This window comes from Nomascus leucogenys, chromosome 24, assembly GCF_006542625.1.
Source record: "Nomascus leucogenys isolate Asia chromosome 24, Asia_NLE_v1, whole genome shotgun sequence".
Lineage (NCBI taxonomy): Eukaryota > Metazoa > Chordata > Mammalia > Primates > Hylobatidae > Nomascus > Nomascus leucogenys.
This window is the reverse complement of record NC_044404.1, coordinates 9,763,852-9,790,881: the sequence shown is the minus strand read 5'-3', so window position 1 is coordinate 9,790,881 and position 27,030 is coordinate 9,763,852. Positions and strand designations below refer to the sequence as shown.

Sequence of the window (27,030 nt, the reverse complement as noted above, 5' to 3'; positions counted from 1 at the left end):
TTTTTAAATGACAAATTTCCAAAGTTATTTTATTACATCTAATGCTAAAGGACAGGTCAGGCTGGTTTATAATTTCGATAGGTCAACATACATGATTTGATGGGAGAATAGTTAGGGTTCTATTTCCTTTAAGTTTCTGTTCCAATCAATTTCCACTGGTGATGTCTAACTCAGATCCCTTCTCATGAACTGAAGCCATCTCACTTCCTGTCCAGGATGATCGTTTCCCTCTTTCAATCAGAAACTCAACAGCTGCCCCAGAGGGAGCAGTGTGTTCCAGGCACACATGGTTTCTTAGACAAGGCAGGGTGCGGCTGCAGTGGACAGGCACCTCTTCTGGCTACGTCAGGCTTCAAGCTAGTTAATATTGAATCTTCCTCTTAGCTTTCCTCAGTTCAATGCTCTTCTTAAGTACTCAAGAATTTCCTCAATCTTACGTAGGTAAAACTGGAATTCAGAGCCTAGAGTATATTCTGTAAAAAGAAGGAGTTAGTCGGAAATGGTTAAACCTTGTACAGTCCTCACAAAAACAGAGAAGGGGGACCGCCAGACACCATACCCGCATCGTATTTTTGGGAAGTCTTTTGATTCCTTAGAATGCTCTCCACGTGCCCAGTGCATTGCCTTTACGCATCTTCACTGTGTTTGAACTCAGGCTTCCAAGCTGCCCAGAGCCAAGGGGTGGCGTGTTGAGGTGGGCTGTACTCTTGGATTTTGGCTTCTCCCGTGATGCCCCGTGGCCCTTGCCTGAGGGGATATAGGTGTTCTCTAGTAAATAAATTGCAAGAGGTCCGTATTTGGCCATCTTCTTGTTTTTGTAACGGACCTTGGTTTCTCAATTCATTCCTTGTGAGTGGGTTAATCATATCAACCCCGCTGGGGTACAGTTCTCTACAGAACAGTGAAATCCCATGAGTCACGCAGCTGGGTTGACCAGAGCCAATCACTGCTACATAGAAATCAGGGCCTGGCCAGGTGCGATGGCTCATGCCTGTAATCCCAGCACTTTGGGAGGCTGAAGTGGGTGGATTGCTTGAGCTCAGGAGTTCGAGACCAGCCTGGGCCACATGGCCAAACCCCGTCTCTACAAAAAAATACAAAAATTAGTTGGGTGTGGTGGTACATGCTACTCCCAGCTACTTGGAAGGCTGAGGTAGGAGGATTGCTTGAGCCCTGGAGGTCATGGCTGCAGGGAGCCAAGATCGCGCCATTGCACTCCAGTCTGGGCAACACAGCAAGACTCTGTGAAAAAAGAAGAAAGAAAGAAAGAAAGAAAGAAAGAAAGAAAGAAAGAAAGAAAGAAAGAGAAAGAAAGGAAGGAAGGAAAGAAAGAAAAGAAAGAAAAGAGAAAGAAAGAAAGAAAGAAAGAAAGAAAGAAAGAAAGAAAGAAAGAAAAAGAAAAATCCAGGCCTGAGGGAAGGTGGGCCAAGATGATGCCCAGTTCTCTGTTCTATAATCAGCAAAGGGAGGCCACAATTCAGGTTCCCTGGGGGTAAGGAAGCCCTCTGACGCTGAACTGGGAGTTGAAGTAATCGATCCTAAACAGCGATTCTCAGTGGACCTACAGACAAATCACAGCATGGAATACCTCAGTCTGGGGCCGGTACCTAGAACATCTGACCCCCTCGTGAGGAGATGCTAGAGTGAGGCTCTAGTGGAAAAACCATTTCAGATGTGGCATATAGAACGATACGCAGTCTGTTGGTGACTATTGCAAGAATAGCGTAAAATTGTTTTAGGGAAAGCAGGGGAAACATGGCAACATTTAGAACTAGGAGACAGGCCAGGCACAGTGACTCACACCTGTAATCCCAGCACTTTGGGAGGCCGGGCAGGCAGATCACCTGAGGTCAGGAGTTCAAGACCAGCCTAACCAACATGGTGAAATCCCATCTCTACTAAAAATACAAAAATTAGCCTGGCATGGGGGCGCGTGCCTGTAATCCCAGCTACTTGGGAGGCTGAGGCAGGAGAATCGCTTGAATCCAGGAGGTGGAGGTTGCAGCGAGCCCGTGAGATTGCACCACTGCACTCCAGCCTGGGTGACAGAGTGAGAGACTCCAAAAGAATTAGGAGATAGACCCATGAGTCTAAGCTCCCTTTGGTCAGCCTGCTTGCAATTGGACCTGTTAAAGACGACATCACCTTTGGAAAAAGGGATTCTTGCCGTTAATGTTGTATATGGTATAATATGGGGAAATGATTACTGTAACTGATGGCAGTTTTTTTCCTCTGTTAGTATTGTATTGGAGGAGTGAATTGTATTGGAGGAAACAGTATAGAAAACACCTATATCCCCTGTTAATTCAATAAGTGAACCAGGAAGGAAAGGTGGGGAGAAAATCACAAATAGGCCTTATTCGGATTGGGGAGGTGGAAATTTAGGTGTTTGTTTGTTTGTTTGTTTTGAGACAGAGTCTCTCTCTCTCTCTTGCCCAGGCTGGAGCACAGTGGGGCAATCTCGGCTCACTGCAAGCTCTGCCTCCCGGGTTCACGCCATTCTTCTGTCTCAGCCTCCCCAGTAGCTGGGACTACAGGTGCCCGCCACCTCACCTGGCTAATTTTTTGTATTTTTAGTAGAGGCGGGGTTTCACCATGTTAGCCAGGATGGTCTCGATCTCCTGACCTCGTGATCTGCCCGCCTCAGCCTCCCAAAGTGCTGGGATCACAGGCATGAGCCACCGCACCTGGCGGAAATTTAAGTTTTAAAAGATACACATAAAGGTGGGATAAGGCCGAACCAGGTGGCTCGTGCCTATAACCCCACCACTTTGGGAGGCTGAGGGGGGAGGATTGCTTGTGGCCAGGAGTTTGAGACCAGTCTGAGCAACATAGTAAGATTCCATTTCTACAAAAAATACAAAAAAATTAGCTGGATATGGTGGTGTGTGCCTGCAGTCCCTGCTACTGGGGAGGCTGAGGTGGGAGGATCACTTGAGCCTGGATGGTTGAGGCTGCAGTGAGCTGTGCTTGTGCCACTGAGCTCCAGGCTGGGCAACAGACTGAGACCTTGTCTCAAAAAAGAAAAAAAAAGTGGGTTAATATTGAGTACACAATATTGATAGGGTGCTGATTCTACTGTATTGGAAAATATAAAGGTATCAGGAATGGTTAACAGAATGGGCTGTAAAGACAATGGATTCACCAGAACTTTACAGAAAGCAGACAAAATAAAGATGAGGAGGCTGTGAAATATTTACGTTCTTGCCAACACAGAAACGAGGTGAGCCAAGGACACAGTTGGAGCCTGATCCAAGGAATTGGAGGATGCAGTGGAGGCTGGCCTGCCCGCACCTACTTCCAGCACACTGGGGTCTAGGGCCTGCGCCCCAGGCAGATGCAATGAACAATATGTGGTCTAGTTAACTCTGCTTTGAGAGAATGTATAGGAGGCACTGGGGGTGGGTTCATAACACAGACTACGATCAAGATGCGCAGGAAATAATCTGAGTGGGGTTAATAAGGTTAACTTTGCCAGGCGCGGTGGCTCACGCCTGTAATCCCAGCACTTTGGGAGGCCGAGGTGGGCAGATCACTTGAGGTCAGGAGTTTGGGACCAGCCTGGCCAATATGGCAAAACCCCATTTCTGTTAAAAAAAAAAAAAAAAAATTAGCCGGGCGTGGTGGTAGGTGCCTGTAATCCCAGCTACTGGGGAGGTTGAGGCAGGAGAATTGATTGAACCCGGGAGGTGGAGGTTGTAGTGAGACGAGATTGCACCACTGCACTCCAGCCTAGGTGACAGAGCAAGACTCTGTCTCCAAAAAAAAAAAAGTTAACTTGAACCTACACTCTTATGAGAGCTTCTGGATGTTGCAGTCTTCTCGCTTCTCCTGCTATCTCTAGCCAAGACTAGGTAGGTAATAAATCACGTAGCTGTCGCTCCTGATTGTCTCTTGTGTACTACTCACTGGCATCCCTGCCTGGACTGGGAAAAAGTCATCACCCTCTGCCCAAGCCCTGTGCAGCTTGGCCCACCTGAGCCTCTTGCTACTGAAATGACTCTCCTTCCCTTACTATTGCCAGAAGAGATGGGTCTATCCAGAGGAAGGAGCAAAACAGGAGTTAAACTGCAGAACATGATCAAGAGTCAATCTCACTCACCCTGATTCGGGAAGTTGGATTCTACCACTCTGTGGTTCAGGGGCTGGGTCCTGCGGTAATCATTGTGGATGGTCTTATTGCGGTGATCCAGTAAGGAATTCTCCAGCTTCCAAACCTGGGGGCAATATGAGTGCATTATGGAGGGGAAGAGGCACTGGGTAATTAAAAAAAAAAACAATTGGCCGGGCACAGTGTAATCCCAACACTTTGGGAGGCTGGGGCGGGCGGATCACTTGAGCTCAGGAGTTGGAGACCAGCCTGGCCAACATAGTGAAACCCCTTCTCTACTAAAAATATGAAAATTAGCTGATCATGGTTGTGTGCACCTGTAATTCCAGCTACTCAGGAGGCTGAGGCAGGAGAATCGCTTGAACCTGGGAGGCAGAGGCTGCAGTAAGCCAGTATCACGCAACTGCACTCCAGCCTGGGAGACAGAGCGAAACTCTGTCTCATAAAAAAAAAAAAGAATTAACAACTGGGCTAGAGCTTGGATTTATATAACCCTGATGAAGTGACTGTAAGAGGATCTCAAGTCCAGGGGACGTTCTGGGTGCCGTATGTCAGGCATTATTCCAGAACTAATCTATCTGTGCATTCTTCCAACAGGTATCTGCACACAAGCTCTCTTTTCAGCTTTTTATATGAGTATTTGTCCAATAGTAGAAAGGAGAGAAAGAAGAAGCAGAAATACATCAAGTGGCAAACTCAATTTTTGTTTTTCTGAAAATGTCGGGTTTTTCTTTTTTCTTTTTTTTTTTTCTGAGACTGGAGTCTCGCTCTGTCTGGAGTGCAGTGACGTGATCTCGGCTCACTGCAACCTCCACCTCCCGGGTTCAAGTTATTGTCTCCTGCCTCAGCCTCCTGACTAGCTGGGACTACAGGCGTCCACCACCACACCCAGATAATTTGTATATTTTTAGTAGAGATGGGGTTTCACCATGTTGGCCAGGCTGGTCTCAAACTCCTCAGGCCATTCGCCCACCTCAGCCTCCCACCTCACCTGGCCTGAAAATGTCTGTATTTTGTCTATATCCTTGAAAGGCATTTTTGCTGCACATACAATTCTATCTTGGCTATTTTTTTTCCCTCGGCACTTTGAAATTATGTTTCCACTCCCTTCTGACTTTCATGTCGCTGTTAAATCAAGTCTGTCTAATAATACTCTTTTCATGATAATCTGTCTTTTCTTTCTGGCTAATTTTTAAATTGTTTCTTTGTCTTTGATGATTTCAGTGTGATGTGTTTAGTGCAGGGTGTTGTGTATACATACACACATATATATACACACCCAGAGAGAGAGAGAGAAAGAGAGACAGAGAGAAACTAATTGGCATTCTTGAATATATGACTTGGTATCTCTTCCTGAAAATTGTCAGCTAATATTTTATCAAATCATGCCTCTTCCCTACTCTGCCTCTCTTCTCCTTCTAGGATTTCGATTATACATTTACTAGACCTTTCTACCATGTCTCTTCACTTCTTTTCATAGTTCCATCTCTTTTTCTCTGTGCTGCATTCTAGATAATGTTGTTGGCTGTCTCCAATTTACTAATTCTCTCTCAAACTGTATCTAACATGCTGTTAAACCCATTCATTGGGTTTTGTTTTTTTTTTTTTTTTTTGAGATGGAGTCTCGCCATGTTGCCCAGGCTGGAGTGCAATGGCACGATCTCAGCTCACTGCAATGTCCGCCTCCTGGGTTCAAGCGATTCTCCTGCCTCAAGCCTCCTAAGTAGCTGGGATTATAGGCTCACACCTCTGCGCCCGGTTAATTTTTTGTATCTTTAGTAGAGACAGGGTTTCACCATGTTGGCCAGGCTGGTCTCAAACCCCTGACCTCATGATCTGCCCACTTTGGCCTCCCAAAGTGCTGGGATTACAGGCGTTGAGCCATCATGCCGGGACAATTTTTTTTTTTTTTTTTTTTTGAGACAGGGTTTTGCTCTGTTGCCCAGGCTGGAGTGTAGTGGTGCAATCTCAGCTCACTGCAACCTCCACCTCCCAGGTTCAAGTGGTTCTTCCACCTCAGCCTCCTAAGTAGCTGGGATTACAGGCGCCCACCACCACGACTGGCTAATTTTTTGTACTTTTAGTAGAGACGGGGTTCCACCATGTTGGCCAGGCTGATCTCAAACTCCTGACCTCAGGTGATCCATCCACTTCGGCCTCCCAAAGTGCTGGGATTACAGGCATGAGACAATGCAACTGGCCTGGATTATTAATTTTTGATACTATTTTTCCATTTCTAGAAATTCTATTTGAGTTTTTGTCCCAAGTCTGGATGTCCATTTTTATACTTTTTTGCTCTTTTCTCATATTTAAACCTTTTATTTATTTATACATATTAAACATTCTTATGTCATATTAATTGTTGGATAATTGCACTAACTGAAGTCTTTGTAGGTCTGAGTCTGCTGGTTCTCATTTATAATGTCTTTTTTTCTCATATGTTTTGTATTTTTTTTTCTTAATTGAGCTAATTTCAGGTAACTTTATTTGTGAAAATTCTTCTAGGTCTGGATTTAAGGTCATTTTCCCAGAGATAATTTACCGTTTGCTTTTGTCAGGTGTCTGGGGGCACTTCTAGCCTGACTGGCAACATTTTGGGGTGTGGGTGTCCTTGAGCAGCGGTCTTTTCCACCTTTTTCTAAGGAAATGAAAAGTTTAAGAAAAGGAGATGGCCGGGCGCAGTGGCTCACACATGTAATCCCAGCACTTTGGGAGGCTAAGACAGGCAGATTGCTTGAAGCCAGGAGTTTGAGACCTGCCTGGGCAACATGGTAAAACCCTGTCCCTACTAAAAATAAAAACTAGCTGGGCATGGTGGCGCATGCCTGTAGTCCCAGCTACTCGGGAGGCTGAGGCAGGAGAATTGCTTGAACCTGGGGGGCGGAGGTTGCAGTGAGCCGAGATCGTGCCACTGCACTCCAGCTTAGGTGACAGAGCGAGACTCTGTCTCACAAAAAAAAAAAAAAAAACGGTTGGCTAGATGAGGCACAGTAGCCCTGCACACAGAAAATACTGTAGGACCCCCTAGTTGTTGACATTCGTTGAGATGCTGGGGAGAACCCTTGTTAACCAGGCAATGGAATGGGAAGACTTCGGCAAAGTGATGCCATACATTACCTGCGTCCTGGAGAGCTTGACAAAATCTGCCAGCACAAACCAGTGGACGTTCTCAGTGCAGGGAGGCGTGGTGAGTGAGCCATGGTAGGTGTAGTAGTGCTGGAGGTTCTTGGGCAGCATGTCCTGAATGTCAAGGCCAGTCAGGGTTGTTCTTTGTCCTGACCAAGAAGACAGAAGGTAACAGAATGTCAGGGACCACTGCTGCCCCTCGGGAGGACAGCTCAGGCCCAGGCCTCGCCAGGTTCCAATCTCTTGAGTTCAGCAGAACATAGAAGCTGATGATTAGGAAACAATTTCCCAGTTTGCTTCTCCCTGGAAGGGATTGAGAGGAGAGACTTTGGGGATAGATGCGCTCAGGCACCTCCTCCTGGCTGACTGCTCTTGGTCGGGTGCTCACTCTGGGGCCGTTTTCTCATCGGTAGGAAGGGAATAATCAGCAGGATTGTTGTGAGGATAAGGAGGAATAACGTCTGGAAAGCGACTGGCATTGAACCACTACATAGGGAAGTACTCCTAAGTGTAACTGCTGCGGTCACCATTATCATGGCTAGGCAGAGGACACATTTTATGATCAATGAAAGAAATAAATATGGCCCCTGGCGACTTCTGGGTAAGTGCCTCCGAAGAAAGACCAAAATGCCTTGGTTTGGGCTCATTGAGAAGTGGGTAGACAGCAGTTGTAAATGCAGAATCAGGCCGGGCACAGTGGCTCACGCTTGTAATCTCAACACTCTGGGAGGCCAAGGCAGGAGGATTGCTTGGGGCCAAGAGTTCAAGACCAGCCTGGGCAACACAGGGAGGCCCTGTCTCTACAATAAGATTTTTTAAAATTTTTTTTAAATAATAAATGCAGAATCAGAACTAAGCCAGGGTCCAGGTACAGGCATTTGGTCCTGAGCTCTTCCTGCCACACCCGCTAGGAACCAGGCCCAGCCACAGGTGGGGCTTAGGGAGGGGCCACTTCCACCAGGCCTGCAAAGCTCCTGCAGCAGCCACACCTGCTCCTGCTCTGGAGAGGTCCTTGTCTCATTCATGTCAACAACACTGAGCCCCTGAGCTCAGCACGAGACTCTCAAGGCAACACAGGATTGAGTTGGATTTTGCTTCACTTTCCCTGAACACTTTTGTGCTTCTTAAAGGCAGACAACATAGTTTTGGTACATACGTAGGTAGGTCTGTTCAACCAAGGCCACAATGTCTCAGAGTGCATAAGCCCATAGTAGGCAAAAGAGTTCCAAGTTTTATTATTATGGGAAGATTTCAAGATATAACCTCCAAAAGCGCTCTGTGGTAGAGATTTATTTTTGTAACTCTAATATATTTAAGCAACAGTCAAATTCCAGAATCATGATACAGCCACCATGGAAAAATTCCAGAATCATGATACAGCCACCATGGAAAATAGTATAATGCTTCCTCAAAAAATAAACATATGGCCAGGTATGGTGGCTCACACCTGTAATCCCAGCACTTTGGGAGGCCAAAGCGGGCAGATCACTTGAGGTCAGGAGTTTGAGACCAGCCTGGCCAACATGGTGAAACCCCGTCTCTACTAAAAATACAAAAATTAGCTGGGCATGGTGGCAAGTGCCTGTAATCCCAGCTACTCGGGAGGCTGAGGCAGGAGGAGCGCTTGAACTCAGGAGGCAGAGGTTGCAGTGAGCCGAGATCGAGCCACTGCACTCCCCCGCCGCCAGCGAGACTCTGTCTCAGAAAACAAAAAAAATTAAAAAAAAATAGATTACCATGTGACCCAGAAATTCTACTATCTACCCAAAAGAAATGAAAGAGATACTTGGACACCCATATTCATAGCAGCGTTACCTCACAATAGCCGAAAGGTTGAAGCCACCGAAATGTTCACCAGTAAATAAATGGATACACAAAATATCATATATCCACACAATGGAATATACTTCAGCCTTTTTTTTTTTTTTTTTTTTTTTTTGAGGCAGAGTCTCACTCTGTCACCCAGACTGGACTGCAGTGGCGCAATCTCAGCTCACTGCAACCTCTGCCTCCCGGGTTCAAGCGATTCTCCTGCCTCAGCCTCCTGAGTAGCTGGGATTACAGGCACCCTCCATAACACCTGGCTAATTTTGTATTTTTAGTAGAGACGGGGTTTCACCATGTTGGCCAGGCTGGTCTCAAACTCCTGACCTCAAGTGCTCCACCAGCCTTGGCCTCCCAAAGTACTGGGATTACAGGCATGAGTCACCTTGCCCGGCCACTTGAGCCTTTAAAAGGAATGAAATTCTGATAACATGCTACAATGTGGGCAAACCTAAAAGACATTATGCTCAGTGAAATAATCCAGACCAAAAAAAAAAGACAAATACTGTATGATTCTACTTATATGAGGTACCTAGAATAGTCAAATTCTTAGAGACAGAAACTATGGTTACCAGAAGCTAGAAGGAGATAGGGAGTTACTGTTGAATGGGTACAGAGTTTCAGTTTAGGAAGACCAAAGAAAGTTCCGGCAATGGAGGGGGGTGATGGTTGCATCACATTGTGAATGTTCTTAATGCTACTGAACTGTACATTTAAAATGGTTTAAGTGGTACGTTTGTTGTTGTTGTTGTTGTTTGAGATGTCTCGCTCTGTCATCCAGGCTGGAGTGCAGTGGCACAATCTCAGCTAGCTGCAACCTCCACCTCCCGGGTTTAAGCAATTCTCCTGCCTCAGCCTCCCGAGTAGCTGGGATTACAGGCGTGTGCCACCACGCCTGGCTAATTTTTGTATTTTTAGTAGAGACGGGGTTTCACCATGTTGGCCAGGCTGATCTCAAACTCCTGACCTCAGGTGATCAGCCCGCCTCCGCCTCCCAAAGTGCTGGGATTACAGGTGTGAGCCACCGCACCCAGCCTTAAGTGGTAAGTTTTAATTCAGGCCGTGGGACTGCATGGAGTCACTGAGATGAGACAGAGCCTGACTCCACCCAACATTTAGGGCAGGAGCCAGAAAGAGAGTGAGAGGGCAGAGCTGGGGTGCACCAGACCACCCTTTGAAGGTAAACTAAGACAAGAGAAGAAGAGTGGCCCATAGATCTGACCGTCACTCCGGCTCCGTGGAGCAGTGGGGCCAGCTCAGGGTGGGGTGGGTGAGAATGGAGAACAGGACTATTCTATGACCTTTTCAAGGGGAGCCAGAGAACTGGGGGGAAGCTGGGGAATGGTAAGGTCAGGAGATAACATTTGTTTGCTTGTGTTTGGAGGTGGGAGGAATTAGGGCAGATCTGTGTGCTGAGCAGGAGGCTTTAATAAAGAGTAAGACATCAACGACGCAGACCGGGCGCGGTGGCTCATGCCTGTAATCCCAGCACTTTGGGAGGCCGAGGCGGGTGGATCACGAGGTCAGGAGATTGAGACCATCCTGGCCAACATGGTGAAACCCTGTCTCTACTAAAAATACAAAAAAATTAGCCAGGCATGGTGGTGTGTGCCTATAATTCCAGCTACTCAGGGGGCTGAGGCAGGGGAATCACTTGAACCCGGGAGGCGGAGGTTGCAGTGAGCTGAGATCATGCCACTGCACTCCAGCCTGGTGACAGAGCAAGACTCCGTCTCAAAAAAGAAAAAGAGAGAGAGAGAGAAATCAACGATGCAGAAGACCGGGGAGAGAATGGCAGGAAAGGAGGCCCTGAGCGTGGGAGAGGAGTGGGGTTGGGCCCCACGTGGGAGGGGTGGTGTTGACAAGAGCAGGGATTTGTCATCTGTTGCAGCTGAAGAGGGGATGTGGAATTTGGTCCAGATGCACGTGGGTTAAGGAGCGGAGAGTTTCTGGCCTGTGGCTTCTGTCTTCTCAATGGAGTGGGAGGGGGAGTTGCTGGAGCCCGGGCACAGGGGCTTCAGGAGAGGGGAGAAAGCGTGTGACAAGAATTTGGAAGGTCAGAAAGAAAATGCCCAGGGTGGTACTTCAGGATTTCTGGGCACTGTTCATATTTGTAGCTATGAATAAAAAATAATACCAGTTGGCCAGGTGTGGTGGCTCATGCCTAGAATCCCAAAACTTTGGGAAGTTGAGGCAGGGGGATCACTTGAGCCCAGGAGTTCAAGACCAGCCTGAGAACATGGTGAGACCCTGTCCCTACTAAAAATACAAAAAACCAGCCAAGCATGGTGGTGCATCTGTAGTCCCAGCTACTCATGAGGCTGAGGTGGGAGGATCAACTGAGTCCCAGAGGTCGAGGCTGCACTGAGCCATGATCGCGCCACTGCACCCTAGCCTGCACAACAGACCAAGACCGTGTCTCAAAAATAATAACGATAATAATACCAGTTAGATGTCTATGGATTTCTGTCCAGTTGCATTCAGGTGTTTGGCTGCCAGCCAACCACTAAGAAAATAACTAAAAAAGCTCCAGAGTTGGTCTGGAGCTTTGCCAGGTGAGTTTGTGGAGGGGTGGAGGGGTGAGGGCTAGAGGGTGTTTGCATGGGAGTGTTGAGGGAGACTTGAGAGTGTCGGGGTGGAATCTAAGCTGGGAGAGAGATGAAAGGACACAGGCGTCACTAGGAGCGAGAATGTGGAAGCCCCAGGTTTGGAGGACTCGGGTCAGGTGAATTGCAGGAGGGGCGGGGTGCCGAATGGCTGGGAGGTGTGGCCGGAATGGGACGTGTGAAGTCGAGGATGCAGAGCTATTGTGGTTATGGCTCAAAAGTCAAGGGTTGACCCTGGGTGGGAGATGGCTCTTACTAGAACGCCGCCCTCTGGAGGAGAGGGGATGGAAGAACACCCCGAGTGTCTGTTATGTCCAAGTGGTATGACGAGGGCTTCCCTCTTGACATTCATCTCAGCTTGGAGCCAGGTGGACATCTCTCTAGCCGCCAGGACTGTCACTGCCAGCTGAGGTGACAGTCATCAAAGCAAGGATATGCCTGCTTAGTGCAACTCCAGCCAGAAGTTCCAATCATGGGAACTGACACATCGAATTTATGCACAGGCTTCTCAGAGAGGTTTGCTGCCTAAGCCAACAGCAGAAATCACTGGAACAAGTAACCTGGCACAGGGAGGGGTGGACTCCCTTGGCAGGGCCCGCTGGCCACCCTCCCCACCAGCATCAATCCCCTGCGCCCTGGGCCCACCTCACACGCACACTCACATTCATTCCCCTTCCCTCCTGCAGCCACAGTTGGCTTCCCTTACCTGGGAACTTGATGTTGGCCAGATGAGAAATGAAGTTGCTGTAATAAGTGTTTTCAGGGTAATTCTTCACCTGCAGAGAAACGCAGAGCACTGAGCGTAAGTGAAGAAGAGGCCCCAGCACCGTCTCTACTAATCCAGCCACTCAGCTTTCTAGCTGATTTGGCAGAGCCTAGAGAGTAAGGAGAGGCAGCCTGTGCTGTCTTGTGTTTTGGCAGAGACAGTCTGGCTCTTCTTTGCTACCAACCACGCAGGTTCATGAGTCCTTCCAGAAAGGCACTATCTGAAGTATTTTGGCAGCTTCCAGGGAAAGAAGCTTCTCGGCCATTGGTGATGCCCTCAGAAATGGCCAACTCTTACTCTAAAAAAGTTCCCTGTGCACTTGTTTTTGTTTGTTTGGTTGTGAGTTTGTTGTTGTTGTTGTTGTTGTTTTTTAAGAGAGAGTCTTGCCCTCTTCCCCAGGCTGGAGTGCAGTGGCATGATCTCGGCTCACTGCAACCTCTGCCTCCAGGGTTCAAGCAATTCTCCTGCCTCAGCCTCCCAAGTAGTTGGAATTACAGGTGCCCACCACCACGCCTGGCTAATTTTTTTGTATTTTTAGTAGAGACAGGGTTTCACCATGTTGGCCAGGCAGGTCTCGAACTCCTGACCTCAGGTGATTGGCCCACCTCGGCCTCCCAAAGTGCTGGGATTACAGGCATGAGCCACTGCGCCTGGCCTGTGCACTTGTTTTGGGCAGTGTCAGCCACAGTCAGATTCTTTGTGATGAGGAGGGCTTGATCTCACAAGCTGCCTTCTTCATCCTCAGGACTTCCGACAGAGAGCCAGATGTCCAAGGCAGAACAACTACAATTCCCTCAACACCAGGTCACTCTTTCTGTATGAGTATTGACTTTAACAGTCAGAAAAGTTGCTTTGGGTGAAAAAGATCTATTTTCAATGGCTCTTTTCAGTCAAGTGGTGTTGATCTCTTTCACTGTGCATAAATTTAGCTTTCTTGGCTTTATGACTGCATTTGCTGTTTGTTTTCTAGATGTCTCGTGCCTTTTTTGTTGCATTGGTCCACCTTTACTGCCTTCTTTTGTGTTAAGCAAATACTTCTCATGTACCATTTAATCATTTTTAGTTATTTTCTTAGTGGTTGCTCAAATGATTACCATATACAACTCAATCACAATCTATGTCAGGTTAATATCAATTTAATTTCAGTAAAATATAGCAGCTTTGCTTCAAAAGAGCTCTGTTTCTTCCTCATCCTTTCTTCTATTTTTGTCATATGCTTTACATCTACATATATTATAAGCCAGTGGTGTATACAGTGGTATAGTCATTGCTTTAAATAATCTTGATGGTTTTTAAAAAGAAATTAAAAGAAGAAAACACAAAAAATATATGTATGTAGTCTTTTCTATTCTCCATTTCCCGTATTCTTCACTTCTTTTTGTGGATCGGAGTTACCGTCTGGTATCATTTTCTTTCAGCCAGAAGAGCATCCTTATATATGACTTGTAAGATAGACCGGCTAGCAATTATACTGGTTTTCGTATATCTGGGAATGTCTTTGTTTCACCTTCATTTTTGAAGGGTGGTTTATAGAATTCCTGATTGACAGTCATTCCACTGTGTTCTGATGACTTGAAAAGTCAGCCATTAATTGTACTGTCATTCCCCTACATATAATAAATCCCTTTTCTCTTGCTGCTTTCAGGAGTTTGATTTTTGATGTATCTAGACTTGGGGTTTATTTATCAGACTTGGGGTTTTTTTAGTTTCTTGGATTGATAAATTTATGTTTTTCCTCAGATTTGAGGCTTTTGGGCCATTGTTTTGTTTTGTTTTGTGTTTTTCTTCCACTTTCCTCTCCTTCTGGGACTCCCATTATATATATATGTGTGTGTGTGTGTGTGTGTGTGTGTGTGTGTGTGTGTGTGTGTGTTGCTATACTTGATTTTGTCCCCATGAGTCTACAAGGCTGTCCATTTTTCTTCTGTCTTTTTTCTCTCTTTTTCAGATTGGATAATTTCATTGCTCTATCTTCAAATGCACTGATTCTTTTTTCCTTCTGCTGCCTCACATCTGCTTTGGGCCCATCTAGTGATTTTTTTCCATTTTGTTTATTGTACTTTTCAACTCTAGACTTTCCATTTGGTGCATCTTTAAAGTTTCTATTTCTCTATTGAGATTCCTTTTTTTAGTCATTGTCATCATATTTTCCTTCAATTCTTTGAACATAGTTTCCTTTCATTCTTCAAACATTTATGATAGTTGTTTTTTTTTTTTTAATTTTTCTCCCAGCCACAGCATTGATAGTTGTTTTAAAGTCCTGTCTGCTTAATCACTCTGGGTCCACTCAGGTCAGTTTCTATAGATTGTTCTGAGTTATTTTTTCCTCCTAACTATGGATTACATTTTCCTATTTCTTTGCACGCTCAACATTTTTTTTTTTTTTTTGAGACGGAGTCTCGCTCTGTCATCCAGGCTGGAGTGTAGTGGCATTATCTTGGCTCACTACAGCCTCTGTCTCTTGGGTTTGAGTAGTTCTCCTGCCTCAGCCTCCCAAGTAGCTGGGATTACAGGCATGTGCCACCATGCCCTGATAATTTTGTATTTTTAGTAGAGACGGGGTTTCTCCATGTTGGTCAGGCTGGTCTCAAACTCCTGCCTTGGCCTCCCAAAGTGCTGGGATTACTGGCATAAGCCACCGTGCCTGGCTTTTTTTTTTTTTTTTTTTTTTTAGTTTCACTCTTGTTGCCCAGGCTGCAGTGCAATGGCACGATCTCAGCTCACAGCAACCTCCGCCTCCCGGGTTCAAGTGATTCTCCTGCCTCAGCCTCCCAAGTAGCTGGAATTACAGGTGCCTGCCACCATGCCCAGCTAATTTTTGTATTTGTAGTAGAGATGGGGTCTTGCCATGTTGGTCAACCTGGTCTTGAACTCCTGACCTCAAGTGATCCACCCACCTTGGCCTCCCAAAGTGCTAGGATTACAGATGTGAGCCACCACGCCCAGCCCCACCATCTAGACTTTCTTAGAAATGCAGAGGTGTTGACTGGGTGCAGTGGCTCATGCCTGTAATCCCAGCACTTTGGGAGGCCAAGGTGGGTGGATCACCCGAGGTCAGGAGTTCACGACCAGCCTGGTCAACATAGTGAAACCCATCTCTACTAAAAATACAAAAATTAGCCAGACGTGGTGGCAGGCGCCTGTAATCCCAGCTACTTGAGAGGCTGAGGCAGGAGAATCATTTGAACCTGGGAGGCAGAGGTTGCAGTGAGCCGAGATTGTGCCACTGCACTCCAACCTGGGTGACAAGAGTGAAACTTCATCTCAAAAAAAAAAAAAAAAAAAAAAGGAAATGCAGAGGTGTTGCCTTTGTCTGATTGGGTAACAGGTTTCCTCTTGCCCTTCGAACAATTTGTGTCTACGCAACCCCTCTGGGATTCCAGCTCTTTTAAGTCAGCTTGTCCATGTTAACCAAGGTCTGGAGATTGACAGCACAGAAGGAGCACAGTGATCTTCCATCGAGTCAATATTTCCAAGAACTGTGAGCTCAGGAAAAGATGAGGAGGGATAATAAAGAAGACTGTTCAACTAGACTTCACACCTTGTTTGGACATCACCCTATAACTTCAAATGCAGACACACATGGGTAGTTTCTGCTTACCTCAACGAAGGCTGCCAGTACAGCCAAACCATCTGGCGCATCTTGGGCTATATCATAGCTCTTGTATTTAGAATTGTAGTGAACAACGTGAATCTGTAAGAGCAAGGTAGAGTGGGTCAAGGGCAGTTCATAGAAATTCAAATGCTTAAGATTTCCAGGGAAGGAGGGAGAGAAAGAAAGGTGCTCCGTCTGAGGCCTCAGACTGTTCCACACAAGCAACTTGGACCTCCATCTCCTTCCATCTGGGCTGCAAATCCCATCTATCAGAGCAGAAACTTCCCCAAGAATGGAAAGAGCAAGAGTGGGATTCTGGAAGATGGCAGTTCCAGGCCATTTCCAACCACACCTCCCTCCAGGCAGATAAGGTGGCAGAGTCTGAAGGGATCACATGAGGACGTTGGGTTCTTCTGGGGTGTCTGGGGGCTTTGCAGGGAGAGTGAGCTTGTGCCCCTTGTCCCAGGCAACCACTGTTAATGTGTAGTCATCCTATGGATGGATTCTGGCAAAAGAGGGAACTCAGAAAATCTAACACAGTCCATGCACAGTGGCTGATGTCTGTAATCCCAGCACTTTGGGAGGCCAAGGCTGGTGGATCACGAGGTCAGGAGTTTGAGACCAGCCTGGCCAACATAGCGAAACCTCGTCTCTACTAAAAATACAAAAAGTAGCTGGCCATGGTGGCAGGTGCCTGTAATCCTAGCTTCTCGGGTGGCTGAGGCAGGAGAATCATTTGAACCCAGGGGACGGAGTTTGCAGAGAGCCAAGATCACGCTGCTTCACTCCAGCCTGGGCAAAAGAGCAACACTCTGTCTCAAAAAACAAAAAAAAGGAAATCTAACACATAGAAATCCAGCTGAAACAAAGGAGGGCTTGCCACACCCTGTGGGCCGTGAAGTCCTGCCAACCTGAGTTCTGTGAGGGCAGGACCTTGCCTGAACCCCTGTCACAAAGTGGTGATCTGTCAATAGTTGCTGAGTGAATAAAAAATAAACTTAACTTCAGGATGACTTAACTGCTACCATTGGCCGGGCGCGGTGGCTCACGCTTGTAATCCCAGCACTTTGGGAGGCCGAGGCGGGTGGATCACGAGGTCAGGAGATCGAGACCACGGTGAAACCCCGTCTCTACTAAAAATACAAAAAATTAGCCGGGCGTGGTGGCGGGCGCCTGTAGTCCCAGCTACTCGGAGAGGCTGAGGCAGGAGAATGGCGTGAACCCGGGAGGCGGAGCTTGCAGTGAGCCGAGATCGCGCCACTGCACTCCAGCCTGGGTGAGAGAGCGAGACTCCGTCTCAAAAAAAAAAAAAAAAAAAAAAAAACAAAAAAAAAAAACTGCTACCATTGCACAAAGTCTTTTGGCTGTTTTTGTTTGTTTTGTTACTCATACTGGAGTGCAGCAGCATGATCAGGACTCACTGCAGCCTCAACCTCCTGGCCTCAAGCAATCCTCCCACCTCAGCCTCCTCAGAAGCTGGAACTATAGGCATGCACCACCACTCCTGGCTAATTTTTTTTTTTTTTTTTTTTTTTTTTTTTTTGTAGACACAAGATCTCGCTACATTGCCCAGGCTGATCTACAACTCCTGGGCTCAAGCAATTCCCCTGCCTTGGCCTCCCAAAGTGATGGAATTACAGGCATGAGGCAGTGCACCCGGCCTTGGCTATTTTAATAAGAAAAGTGACGGCCAGGCACTGTGGCTCATGCCTATAATCCCAGCACTTTGGGAGGCCAAGGCGGGTGGATCACCTGAAGTCAAGAGTTCGAGACCAGCCTGGCCAAAATGGTGAAACCCTGTCTCTACTAAAAATACAAAACTTAGTAGGGCATGGTGGCGGGTGCCTCTAATCCCATTTACTTGGGGGACTGAGGCAAGAGAATTGCTTGAACCCAGAAGGCGGATGTTGCAGTGAGCTGAGATCGTGCCACTGCACTCCAGCTGGGGCAACAGAGCAAGACTCTGCCTCAAAATAAATAAATAAAAAGAAAAGTGACTAGGGGTTCAAAGGAAAGAGGACGCAGTGGGGGTCCTCTGGTACCTCGATCACATGTCTGATCCCGTCCACGGTGTGCTCAGAGCCGCTGATCTCCGAGGATGCACCTCCCCAGTGAAAGTGCATCTGCTGGGCTATGTACACAGTGCCGTCGGCCGCTGTCATGCGCATGGTGGAGGGCAGGCTGATCTGCACTGGAGAGACAAGGTGGGGCTGAGAGCGGAGTAGGTGAACACAGAGGGGTCAGGCCTACAGGCTGGGTAGCTTCTCTGCTCACCTCCCACCTGTCTGAGCCTAGGGCAAGCCAATACCATAGACTGGCTTAGAACGCCATGGGCAGGGTCACCAAAGGAGAAGAGGCGTTTGCACACAGGGCACAGGGTGAGGTCAGGATGGAGGCCAGGCACTGAGTAAACCAGGCTGGGCAAGTGCCTCTCCCTAGCACACTCCTTCCTGCCCAGAACCAACAGGCCAGAGGCAGGACCACACAGTGGCAGGTCCAGCTTGCTGGTCCCAGGGAAAGGGAAGGTCCTGAAAAATTATGGCCAATGGGCTTGGAAACTAGAATTCTACTCTCTATCTCTGGCCAATTTTGGAATTTGCCGAAGGTATAAGAATAGGAAGTGGGGCTCTTAGAACTGTTTTCTTTTTTTTTTTTTCATGCTTACTCTGTTGCTCAGGCTGGAGTGCAGTGGCACGATCATGACTCACTGCAGCAACTCACTGCAGCCTCCAACTCCCGGCTTCAAGGGATCCTATCACCTCATCCTCCCGAGTAGCTGAGACTACAGGTGCCCACCACCATGCCTGGCTAATTTTTGTATTTTTAGTAGAGACAGGGTTTTACCATATTGCTTATGCTGGTCTCGAACTCCTGACCTCAAGTGATCTACCTGCCTCAGCCTCCCAAAGTGTTGGGATTACAGGCATGAGCCACCACGCCCAGCTGAAATCTCTGCCTTTTGGAATGAACTACACAAAAAGAAAAAATGGACTCAGTTACTAAGAAAAGTGACTAAGAAAAATATCTATGAGGATATAATTTCGGCATTGGAAAGGGCCAGGTAGCATGTGTCTCATGAGCAAGATCTTCCTATTTATTTATTTTGAGACAGAGTCTTGCTCTGTCAACCAGGCTGGAGTGCAGTTGGCATGATCCAGGCTCACTGCAACCTCCGCCTCCTGGGTTCAAGCAATTCTGCCTCAGCCTCCCCAGTAGCTGGGATTACAGGCATATGCCACCATGCCCAGCTAATTTTTGTATTTTTAGTAGAGACAGGGGTTCACCATATTGGCCAGGCTAGTCTCGAACTCCTGACCTCAAGTGATCTGACCTCCTCAGCCTCCCAGAGTGCTGGGATTATAGGCGTGAGCCACGGCACCCGGCAAGATCTTCCTATTTAAAGTCATCAATGGTGGCTGTAAACAAGAACATTTTCTTAAAAGATAGCAAACATGAGGTATTTAAAACCTGTCACGTGCCCCCTTCTTCGTTTCCAAATTGTCTAAAGGAGCGGGGAGCTATGATTAAATTCATAACGTAACGTGCTGTAACACAGTAATCTGGCCTGAAAGGTTTTCACCGGCCCTTTGGCAGAAAAATTGCTTTGTATTTAGAGCTTGAGATGTGGCTGGCCTCAAAAATCAATGCTTGCAAGAAAAGGACGGAAGGGCCTTAAAAGGAGGTGTGCAAGGTCAGTGATGCTGAAAGCAGACGGGAGCCGAGGAGCTGAGGACCCGAGCAGAGCTCCCTGTATGGACAGTAAGCGCCACAGAAGAAATGAGAGAGGTCCTCACAATTTCCCCAAAACACAGCTCCCAGGAGACGGAATGTGTTACTTCTGGTGACACTGACAGGCCCACTTGGAAAAGAGCCACAATCCTGAGCCTGTTACTGTGCTTTTTAAAAAATTTTTTTATTGAGACAGCGTCTTACTCTGTCACCCAGGCTGGAGTGCAGTGGCATGACCTCAGCTCACTGCAGCCTCGACCTCCCAGGCTCAAACAATCCTCCTGCCTCAGCCCTTCAAGTAGCTGGGACTACTGGCACACACCACCATGTCCAGCTAATTTTTAAGTTGATTTGTAGAGACAGAATTTCACCATGTTGCCCAGGCTGGTCTCAAACTGGGCTCAAGCAATCCGCCTGCCTTGGCCTCTCAAAGTGCTGGAATTATAGGTGAGCCACGGCACCTGGGCAATATATATTAATGAATCAGTGCCGGCCCACCGACTGTTACTAGTCTGCAGCAAAACAGAGAAATTGGGAGTTCGTTTTAGAAATTTTGTAGCAATTTGTCTTTGTTTCAACAGCCTGTGTTTCAATTTGAATTTCTCTTTACTAAAATGTTGAATCTAATTTAAATTTAATTTTCAAACGAGGAGGCCAGGCCCGGCAGCTCATGCCCGTAATCCTAGCAATTTGGGAGGCCAAGGCAGGCAGATCACCTGAGGTCAGGGGTTCAAGACCAGCCTAGCCAACATGGCGAAACCTCATCTCTACTAAAAATACAAAAATAGCCCCAAAATATGGACAAAGTCTGTATAAGGAAAATCACAAAACTAATGAAATTAATCAGGAAGAACTAAATAAGTGGAGAAATATTCCACGTTCACAGATAGGAAGACTTAATACTATCTCAATGTCAATTCTGAGCCAAGATCATGCCACTGCATTCCAGCCTGGGTGACAGAGTGAGACTCCATCTCAGAAAAAAAAACCCTTTACATCGAAAAATAGAATTATGGCCAGCCGCGGTGGCTCGTGCCTGTAATCCTAGCACTTTGGGAGGCCGAGGTGGGCGGATCTCTTTAGGCAAGGAGTTCGAGACCAGCCTGGCCAATATGACAAAACCCTATCTCTACTAAAAATACAAAAATTAGCTGGGCGTGGTGGCACATGCCTGTAGTCCCAGGTACCAGGGAGGCTGAGGCAGGAGAATCACTTGAATCTGGGAAGTGGAGGTTTCAGTGAGCCAAGATTGCACCACTGCACTCCAGCTGGGGCGACAGAGCAAGACTCCGTCTCAAAAAAAAAATTTTTTTTAATATATATATATAATTAATGTGAACTTTGGGTCCACTCTAATGTCCAACATGCTGTTGTGTGAGGTGAGAACCCCAAAGAAACAGACTTCCAGGCCACAGAAATTTGAGCAGAGCCCTAAAGGAAGAAGGTACAGGGTCCTCTGGAAATTGGGAGGAGGGAGCCGCTGCAAGCCCCTTGGAAAGCTGGGCTCTTCTCTTCCATATGCCTTCCCTCTTCTGGGCCCTCAGCACGAAGCCCGCACTCAGCAAGGACTGCCCATAGAGATCCTCCATCACTGATTGCTTCCCACCTGCTGTCCAGGGAGGGTGAACAAAGCCACTGCCTTTGGTCTTTGTGCTTCACCCCTTCTCCACAAGCAGAGGACAAGGAGGGGAGGAAGAGTTCAGCCTGCCAATCTGGAAGCCTCAGTAATTTTGGAAACAAGAGCTTGACATTATGATGAAAATGAGGCTTTTGTTCATCCTTTGTGTATTTCAGGGCTCCTGGCCACATAAACCTGAGTCCTTTTACAGACAGAGCTTCATTCTCCAATTTGCTACTTTCACCAGCCCTATAAAGTACAATCGGTTTTCTTTCTTTCTTTTTTTTTTTTTTTTTTTTTTTGAGATGGAGTTTTGCTCTTGTTGCCCAGGCTGGAGTGCAACTGCGTGATCTTGGCTCACTGCAACCTCTGCCTCCTGGGTTCAAGCGATTTTCCTGCCTCAGCCTCCTGAATAGCTGGGATTACAGGCACGTGCCACCACGCCCAACCAATCTTTGCATTTTTAGTAGAGACAAGGTTTTACCATGTTGCCAGGCTAGTCTCGAACTCCTGACCTCAGGTGATCTGCCCACCTCGGGCTCCCAAAGTGCTGGGATTACAGGCATGAACCACCTCACCAGGCTGGTTTTATTTTCTTGGTTGTGCAAGATAAGAAAACTAAGTCCTGTGACCCTTTTATTTTTTTATTTTAAAGAAACGGGGTCTCGCTCTGTTGCCCAGGGTGGAGTGCAGTGGTGATCTCGGCTCACCACAACCTTGACCTCCCAGGCTCAAGTGATCCTCCCACCTCAGCCTCCCGAGTAGCTGGGACTACAGGCACTCACCACCACTCCTGGCTAATGTTTTGATTTTTTTGTAGAGATGAAGTCTCACCAAGTTGCCCAGGCTGGTCTCAAACTCTGGCATCAAGTGATCCTCCCACCTCAGCCTCCTAAAGTACTACTGGGTTTACAGGCATGAGCCACCATGCCTGGCCAAGTCCAGTGACTGTCCTATCGCTGTGTGGCAGGCAGGGAAGTATCTCAACGAGGGCAGGAGGGAGAGAGTGCAGTACCTAAGAAGGATTTGGCCAAGAAACCCAACATCTGGGGGTGTGAGCCCATCTTGGCCATTAGACACTGTGTGGCCTTGGGTGAGTTCCTCAACGTCCTGAGGCCTCAGACTTCCCGCCTAAAAAATGCCCCCTCCTGGGGTGGTCATGAGGCTCAGAGGAGTTGAGCCAGCTTGGGAAAATCAGGAGGATGTTCTGCACAAGCAAAGCACAGATTTCACAGTTTCCAGGCCGGGCGTGGTGGCTCGTACCTGTAATCCCAGCACTTTGGGAGGCTGAAATGGGCAGATAACTTGAGGTCAGGAGTTCCAGACCAGCCTGGCCAACATGGTGAAACCCCTGTCTCTACTAAAAATATTTTAAAAATTAGCTGGGCGTGGCGGTGCATGCCTGTAATCCCAGCTGCTCAGGAGGCTGAGGCAGGAGAATCGCTTGAACCCAGCAGGTGGATGCTACAGTGAACCGAGATCACGCCACTGCCTGGGCAACAGAGTGAGACTCTGTCTCAAAATAAATAAATAAATAAAATGTACAGTTTCTCATATCGGATTCCTGAAGTGGGGCATCCCCACGGTCCTGCTTTTTCTGTCTGACCTTCGCCTTCTTTCTTGTAGGGAGCAGAAAACCAGAGCTTTCTTCTTAAAACTCTGAGAAACCCTGGTCCTACCTGTCAGGTGCTTTGAGCTGAATAGACTCAATATAGGAAATATGGAAAAGCTGACCCAAGCTGACGGACAGAGAGCCCCTGTGAGAAGGGTAGCTTCAGCAGCACGGCCTGTCCTGCCTGTCACCTGCTGGGTGCGTTGGGTGAGCTCGGGTAAGAGGATAACGCGGCAGGAAGGGACCAGCAGGGAGCTGAGTTGAAAGACGGATGCTGCCCTCTCTGGAAGAGCCACTAGGTTTCGCGGCCGGTCAGCCCTCATGTTCGACCCTCATGTTCTCGAGGCCTCCAGCTCTGAGGCTGTGCTCTGTGTCTCTGTGCAAGCCACTCCTGGCAGGGACACGTGTCACCTGCCTTCCCCTGCAGGCTGCCAGGGGCTGCCCGTGGACTGGAGCCCCTCGCCACCCCTTCCCCTTACCTGTGTGGCCATTGTTGACCATGGGGAACTCGCCTGCCTGGGTCTCATAGCCTGTCAGGTTGAGCCCCTTCAAGGCGGGGTTGTACCGCACCTTCGTCCTCTGTAGGTTGATGGGCGACTGTCTCTGGCCCCCACAGGCGGGGTAGTGCTGTGGCCAGTGCGCTTCGTCCAGTGCCCCTTCTGAGACAGGAGAGAGACAGTTCAAGGGGCTGCCTGGCCGAGCCCACTCTGGAGGAATCTCACCAGGCCAGAGGCCAGGGCCTGCTGAGCGGGGACCCACAGAGGCACCTTCCAGAAAGCAGAAGCATGGCCCCCAGAAGGAGGCCAAAAAGACAACAAGGTCAACTCCAAGGACTCTGGTGTTTGGGGGGCTTTGGTGCTAACCTCTAACTTTCCTGTGGCAACTGCTGGCCCTGGGAACAAGACTTAGTGTTTTGAAATCAATGAAACCTTTTTTTTTTTTTTGAGACAGGGTCTCGCTCTGTCACCCAGGCTGGAGTGGTGCAGTGGTGCGATCTTGGCTCACTGCAACCTCTGCCTCCCAGATTCAAGAGATTCTCCTGCCTCAGCCTCCCAAGTAGCTGAGATTACAGGCATGCACCACCACTCCTGGCTAATTTTTGTGTTTTTATTACAGACAGGATTTCGCCATGTTGGCCAGGCTGGTCTCTAACTCCTGACCTCAAGAGATCCACCCACCTTGGCCTCCCAAAGTGCTGGGATTACAGGTGTGAGCCACCGCGCCAGGCCTGAGCGTCTTCTCTACATAACTTTTTGCTCTCGTTTGATTTATTTCCAGCTGATGAATGCATGGAGGGATCCTTGGCTTTGCTATTCCTGTGCTGCTCCAGGGGCCTCTTCCTCATTTCCTCTCAAGGGCCCAGTTGTCCTTCCAGGCCCCCAACAGGAACACAGCCCCCACCTCCCCATGCTGCAGGAACCCCCCACCACTATTTTCTTGCTCCAGCCCCTTTTATGGATTCCCAGTATGGTAAAGACCATCTAGGTGTCTACATTTACAGATTCAGGGAAACTAAGGAAGCATCAGGTTCCAGGACAACCTAGAGTGAGTACTTTTTTAAAACTCATAAGGAGAAAGTTTATCTTTTCAGAGAGGGTTGATAATCACAGGGGACAGAGTAACATAGGTGAGTCGTCATCATAGGTGACTTGGCCCTCAAACAGCTGTGGAGCTTGGTGTCAGCCATGTGACATGGAGAATCCCACCTCTGTTCCCTGTTCGGGGGGAGCTGTGTGGTGAGTACACAGCTTCTTTTAAGAAAGGTGTTTGTGGCTGGGCACGGTGGCTCACGCCTGTAATGGGAGGCTGAGGCAGGCAGATCACCTAAGGTTGGGAGCTCGAGACCCACCCTGACAAACATGGAGAAACTCCGTCTCTACTAAAAATACAAAACAATCAGCCGGGCGTGGTGGCACATGCCCTTAATCCCAGCTACTTGAGAGGCTGAGGCAGGAGAATCGCTTGAACCCAGGAGGCAGAGGTTGCAGTGAGCCAAGATCGCGTCATTGCACTCCAGCCTGGGCAACGAGAGTGAAACTCTCAAAAAAAAAAAAAAGATGTTTATACCAGGGCCTCTCACCGCTTTTTGGTTTGTAACCAGGGCCTCTCACCGCTTTTTGGTTTGTAATCAAGGCACGAGGCCTGTAGCACAACGCCTTCTCACAGCAAGATGCATTGGCCCAGGGCACTGTCAATACTGGGACATCTCTCAGGTATTCCTGGAAGGCATTTACAAAAGCTACTCTCAAGCTCTCCCGGAGCCCCTAGTAGTTTTCCAGGAAGCCCACTGTCTCAGAGGCTGGGCAGAGCCTGGGGAGCACAAGGATTTCATTGTCTGAATTCTCTCTTCCTTCACCTCTGAACCACCTGCCTGCACTGCTTGGCCGAGTGAAGCAGAATGCCCCAGGCTTCCGAGGCACTGCCATGTGTAAGATCACTGTGCTCAGGAACAGAGCGGTTGGTCAGAGCTGGCTGGACTTTCTGAACCTCCCAGGATGTCCCTAATTCTGTTGCCCTTGACTTAACAGATCGTCCCGTTCACCCTGAAGGAATGCTTCCGGAGCAGCTGAACTGGGGCGGACTCTGCAGGAAGCAGATGTTTGTCTCACTTCCTGCATCGGCCAGTGGGCACCAGCCTCCTCATGGGCCCCAATCCATGGTCCCGTACAGAAAGGAGGGGGATGCGGGAAGAAGCTCTCCTCACTGCCCCTGGAAAGGGCTGTTTAGTGTCCACAAACCCCACAGACATGGCCTTCTAGCTTTGGCTCACATGTGGACCAGAACCCACGTTGAATGCCAGGATTTTACATTTCACATTTTAAAAGTCTGGTTTGGGGCCTGGCACGCTGGCTCACGCCTGTGATCCCAGCACTTTGGAAGGCTAAGGTGGGCAGATCACTTGAGGTCAGAAGTTTGAGACCAGCCTGGCCAACGTGGTAAAACTCCATTTCTACTAAAAATACAAAAGTTAGCCAGGCATGGTGATGAGTGCCTGTAATCCCAGCTACTTGGGAGGCTAAGACATGAGAATCGCTTGAACCCAGGGAGGCAAAGGTTGCAGTGAGCCAAGATGGCGCCTCTGAACTCCAGCCTGGGCAACAGAGCAAGACTCTGTCTCAAAAAAAAACAAACTTCTGGTTTTGGCAGCCCACAGACCAAAGGGAACTGGGTCCTTATGTCAAGATGTTCTGGGTAAACTGCCTACCATGAAATTTCCAAGAAAGAAGGTCTCACAAACCCCACAGCACCTTCCGTGGGGTTACCGAGAGTCTTTTCTAAGAACTTTATTTTCCACTTACACGGACCAACAAAGCAAATGGTTTTATGAAGCGAAGCAGTGAGTGTGCCTTTGAACCAGCCAACACCGTGGATGGAAAAAAACTTAAAGCAAAAAGCCTGTAAGTAAATCAAGAGTTCATGAAGGGGAAAGCTATTTCCTTCTTTTCCTTATTTGAAGTTTAAGTTCAGCTTGTTCTCCATACCTTCTGAGACACTGAAAAGGTAACATCTGAAGCCACAATGAGCAGACCCCCAACAGATGGCAGGTGGGCTGCCTGGCCATCCTGCGAAATGCCCTAAAGGAAGACTCTTGGCCAGGCACAGTAGCTCATGCCTATAATCCCAGCACTTTGGGAGATGGGCAGATCACCTAAGGTCAGGAGTTTGAGACCAGCCTGGGCAACATGGTGAAACCCTGTCTCTACTAAAAATACAAAAATTAGCCAGGCATGGTGGCAGGCACCTGTAATCCCAGCTACTCGGGAGGCTGAGGCAGGAGAATCACTTGAACCTGGGAGGCGGAGGTTGCAGTGAGCCAACATCACACTACTGCACCCAAGCCTGGGCAACAGAGCAAGACTCTGTCTAAAAAAAAAAAGAAGGGCACTTGTCCTGTTGTAAGGGTGTGAGGGTAACTGAGGAAGTGTGCAGAAGCTAGGGGCTTACCTGAGTAGGTCCAGTCAGACCCATGCTGGGCCTGGCCACCCAGCAGGAACAGGGACAGCAGAAGCACCAGGGCCCTCATGGTGCTGCACATCTGGAAT

The 27,030-nt window shown here is 48.1% G+C and overlaps 1 protein-coding gene across 3 annotated transcripts; it reads right to left on the bottom strand.

Annotated features, from left to right (window-relative positions):
- CA6 (carbonic anhydrase 6) lies at positions 1–27,030 on the bottom strand. Of its 3 annotated transcripts, XM_003274319.3 has the most exons (8): positions 26,933–27,024; positions 23,467–23,646; positions 18,071–18,219; positions 16,035–16,127; positions 12,374–12,443; positions 7,229–7,386; positions 4,103–4,217; positions 1–473 (listed from the first exon to the last, which is right to left on the bottom strand). In XM_003274319.3, exons 1-8 carry the CDS (start codon positions 27,021–27,023, stop codon positions 391–393), a joined length of 939 nt encoding a protein of 312 aa, XP_003274367.1. In that variant the 5' UTR covers position 27,024; the 3' UTR covers positions 1–390. The 3 variants fall into 3 exon arrangements, with proteins under 3 accessions (XP_003274367.1, XP_004092233.1, XP_030661261.1); XM_004092185.2 differs by lacking the exon at positions 23,467–23,646; XM_030805401.1 differs by lacking the exons at positions 18,071–18,219; positions 23,467–23,646 and having other exon boundaries at positions 26,933–27,030.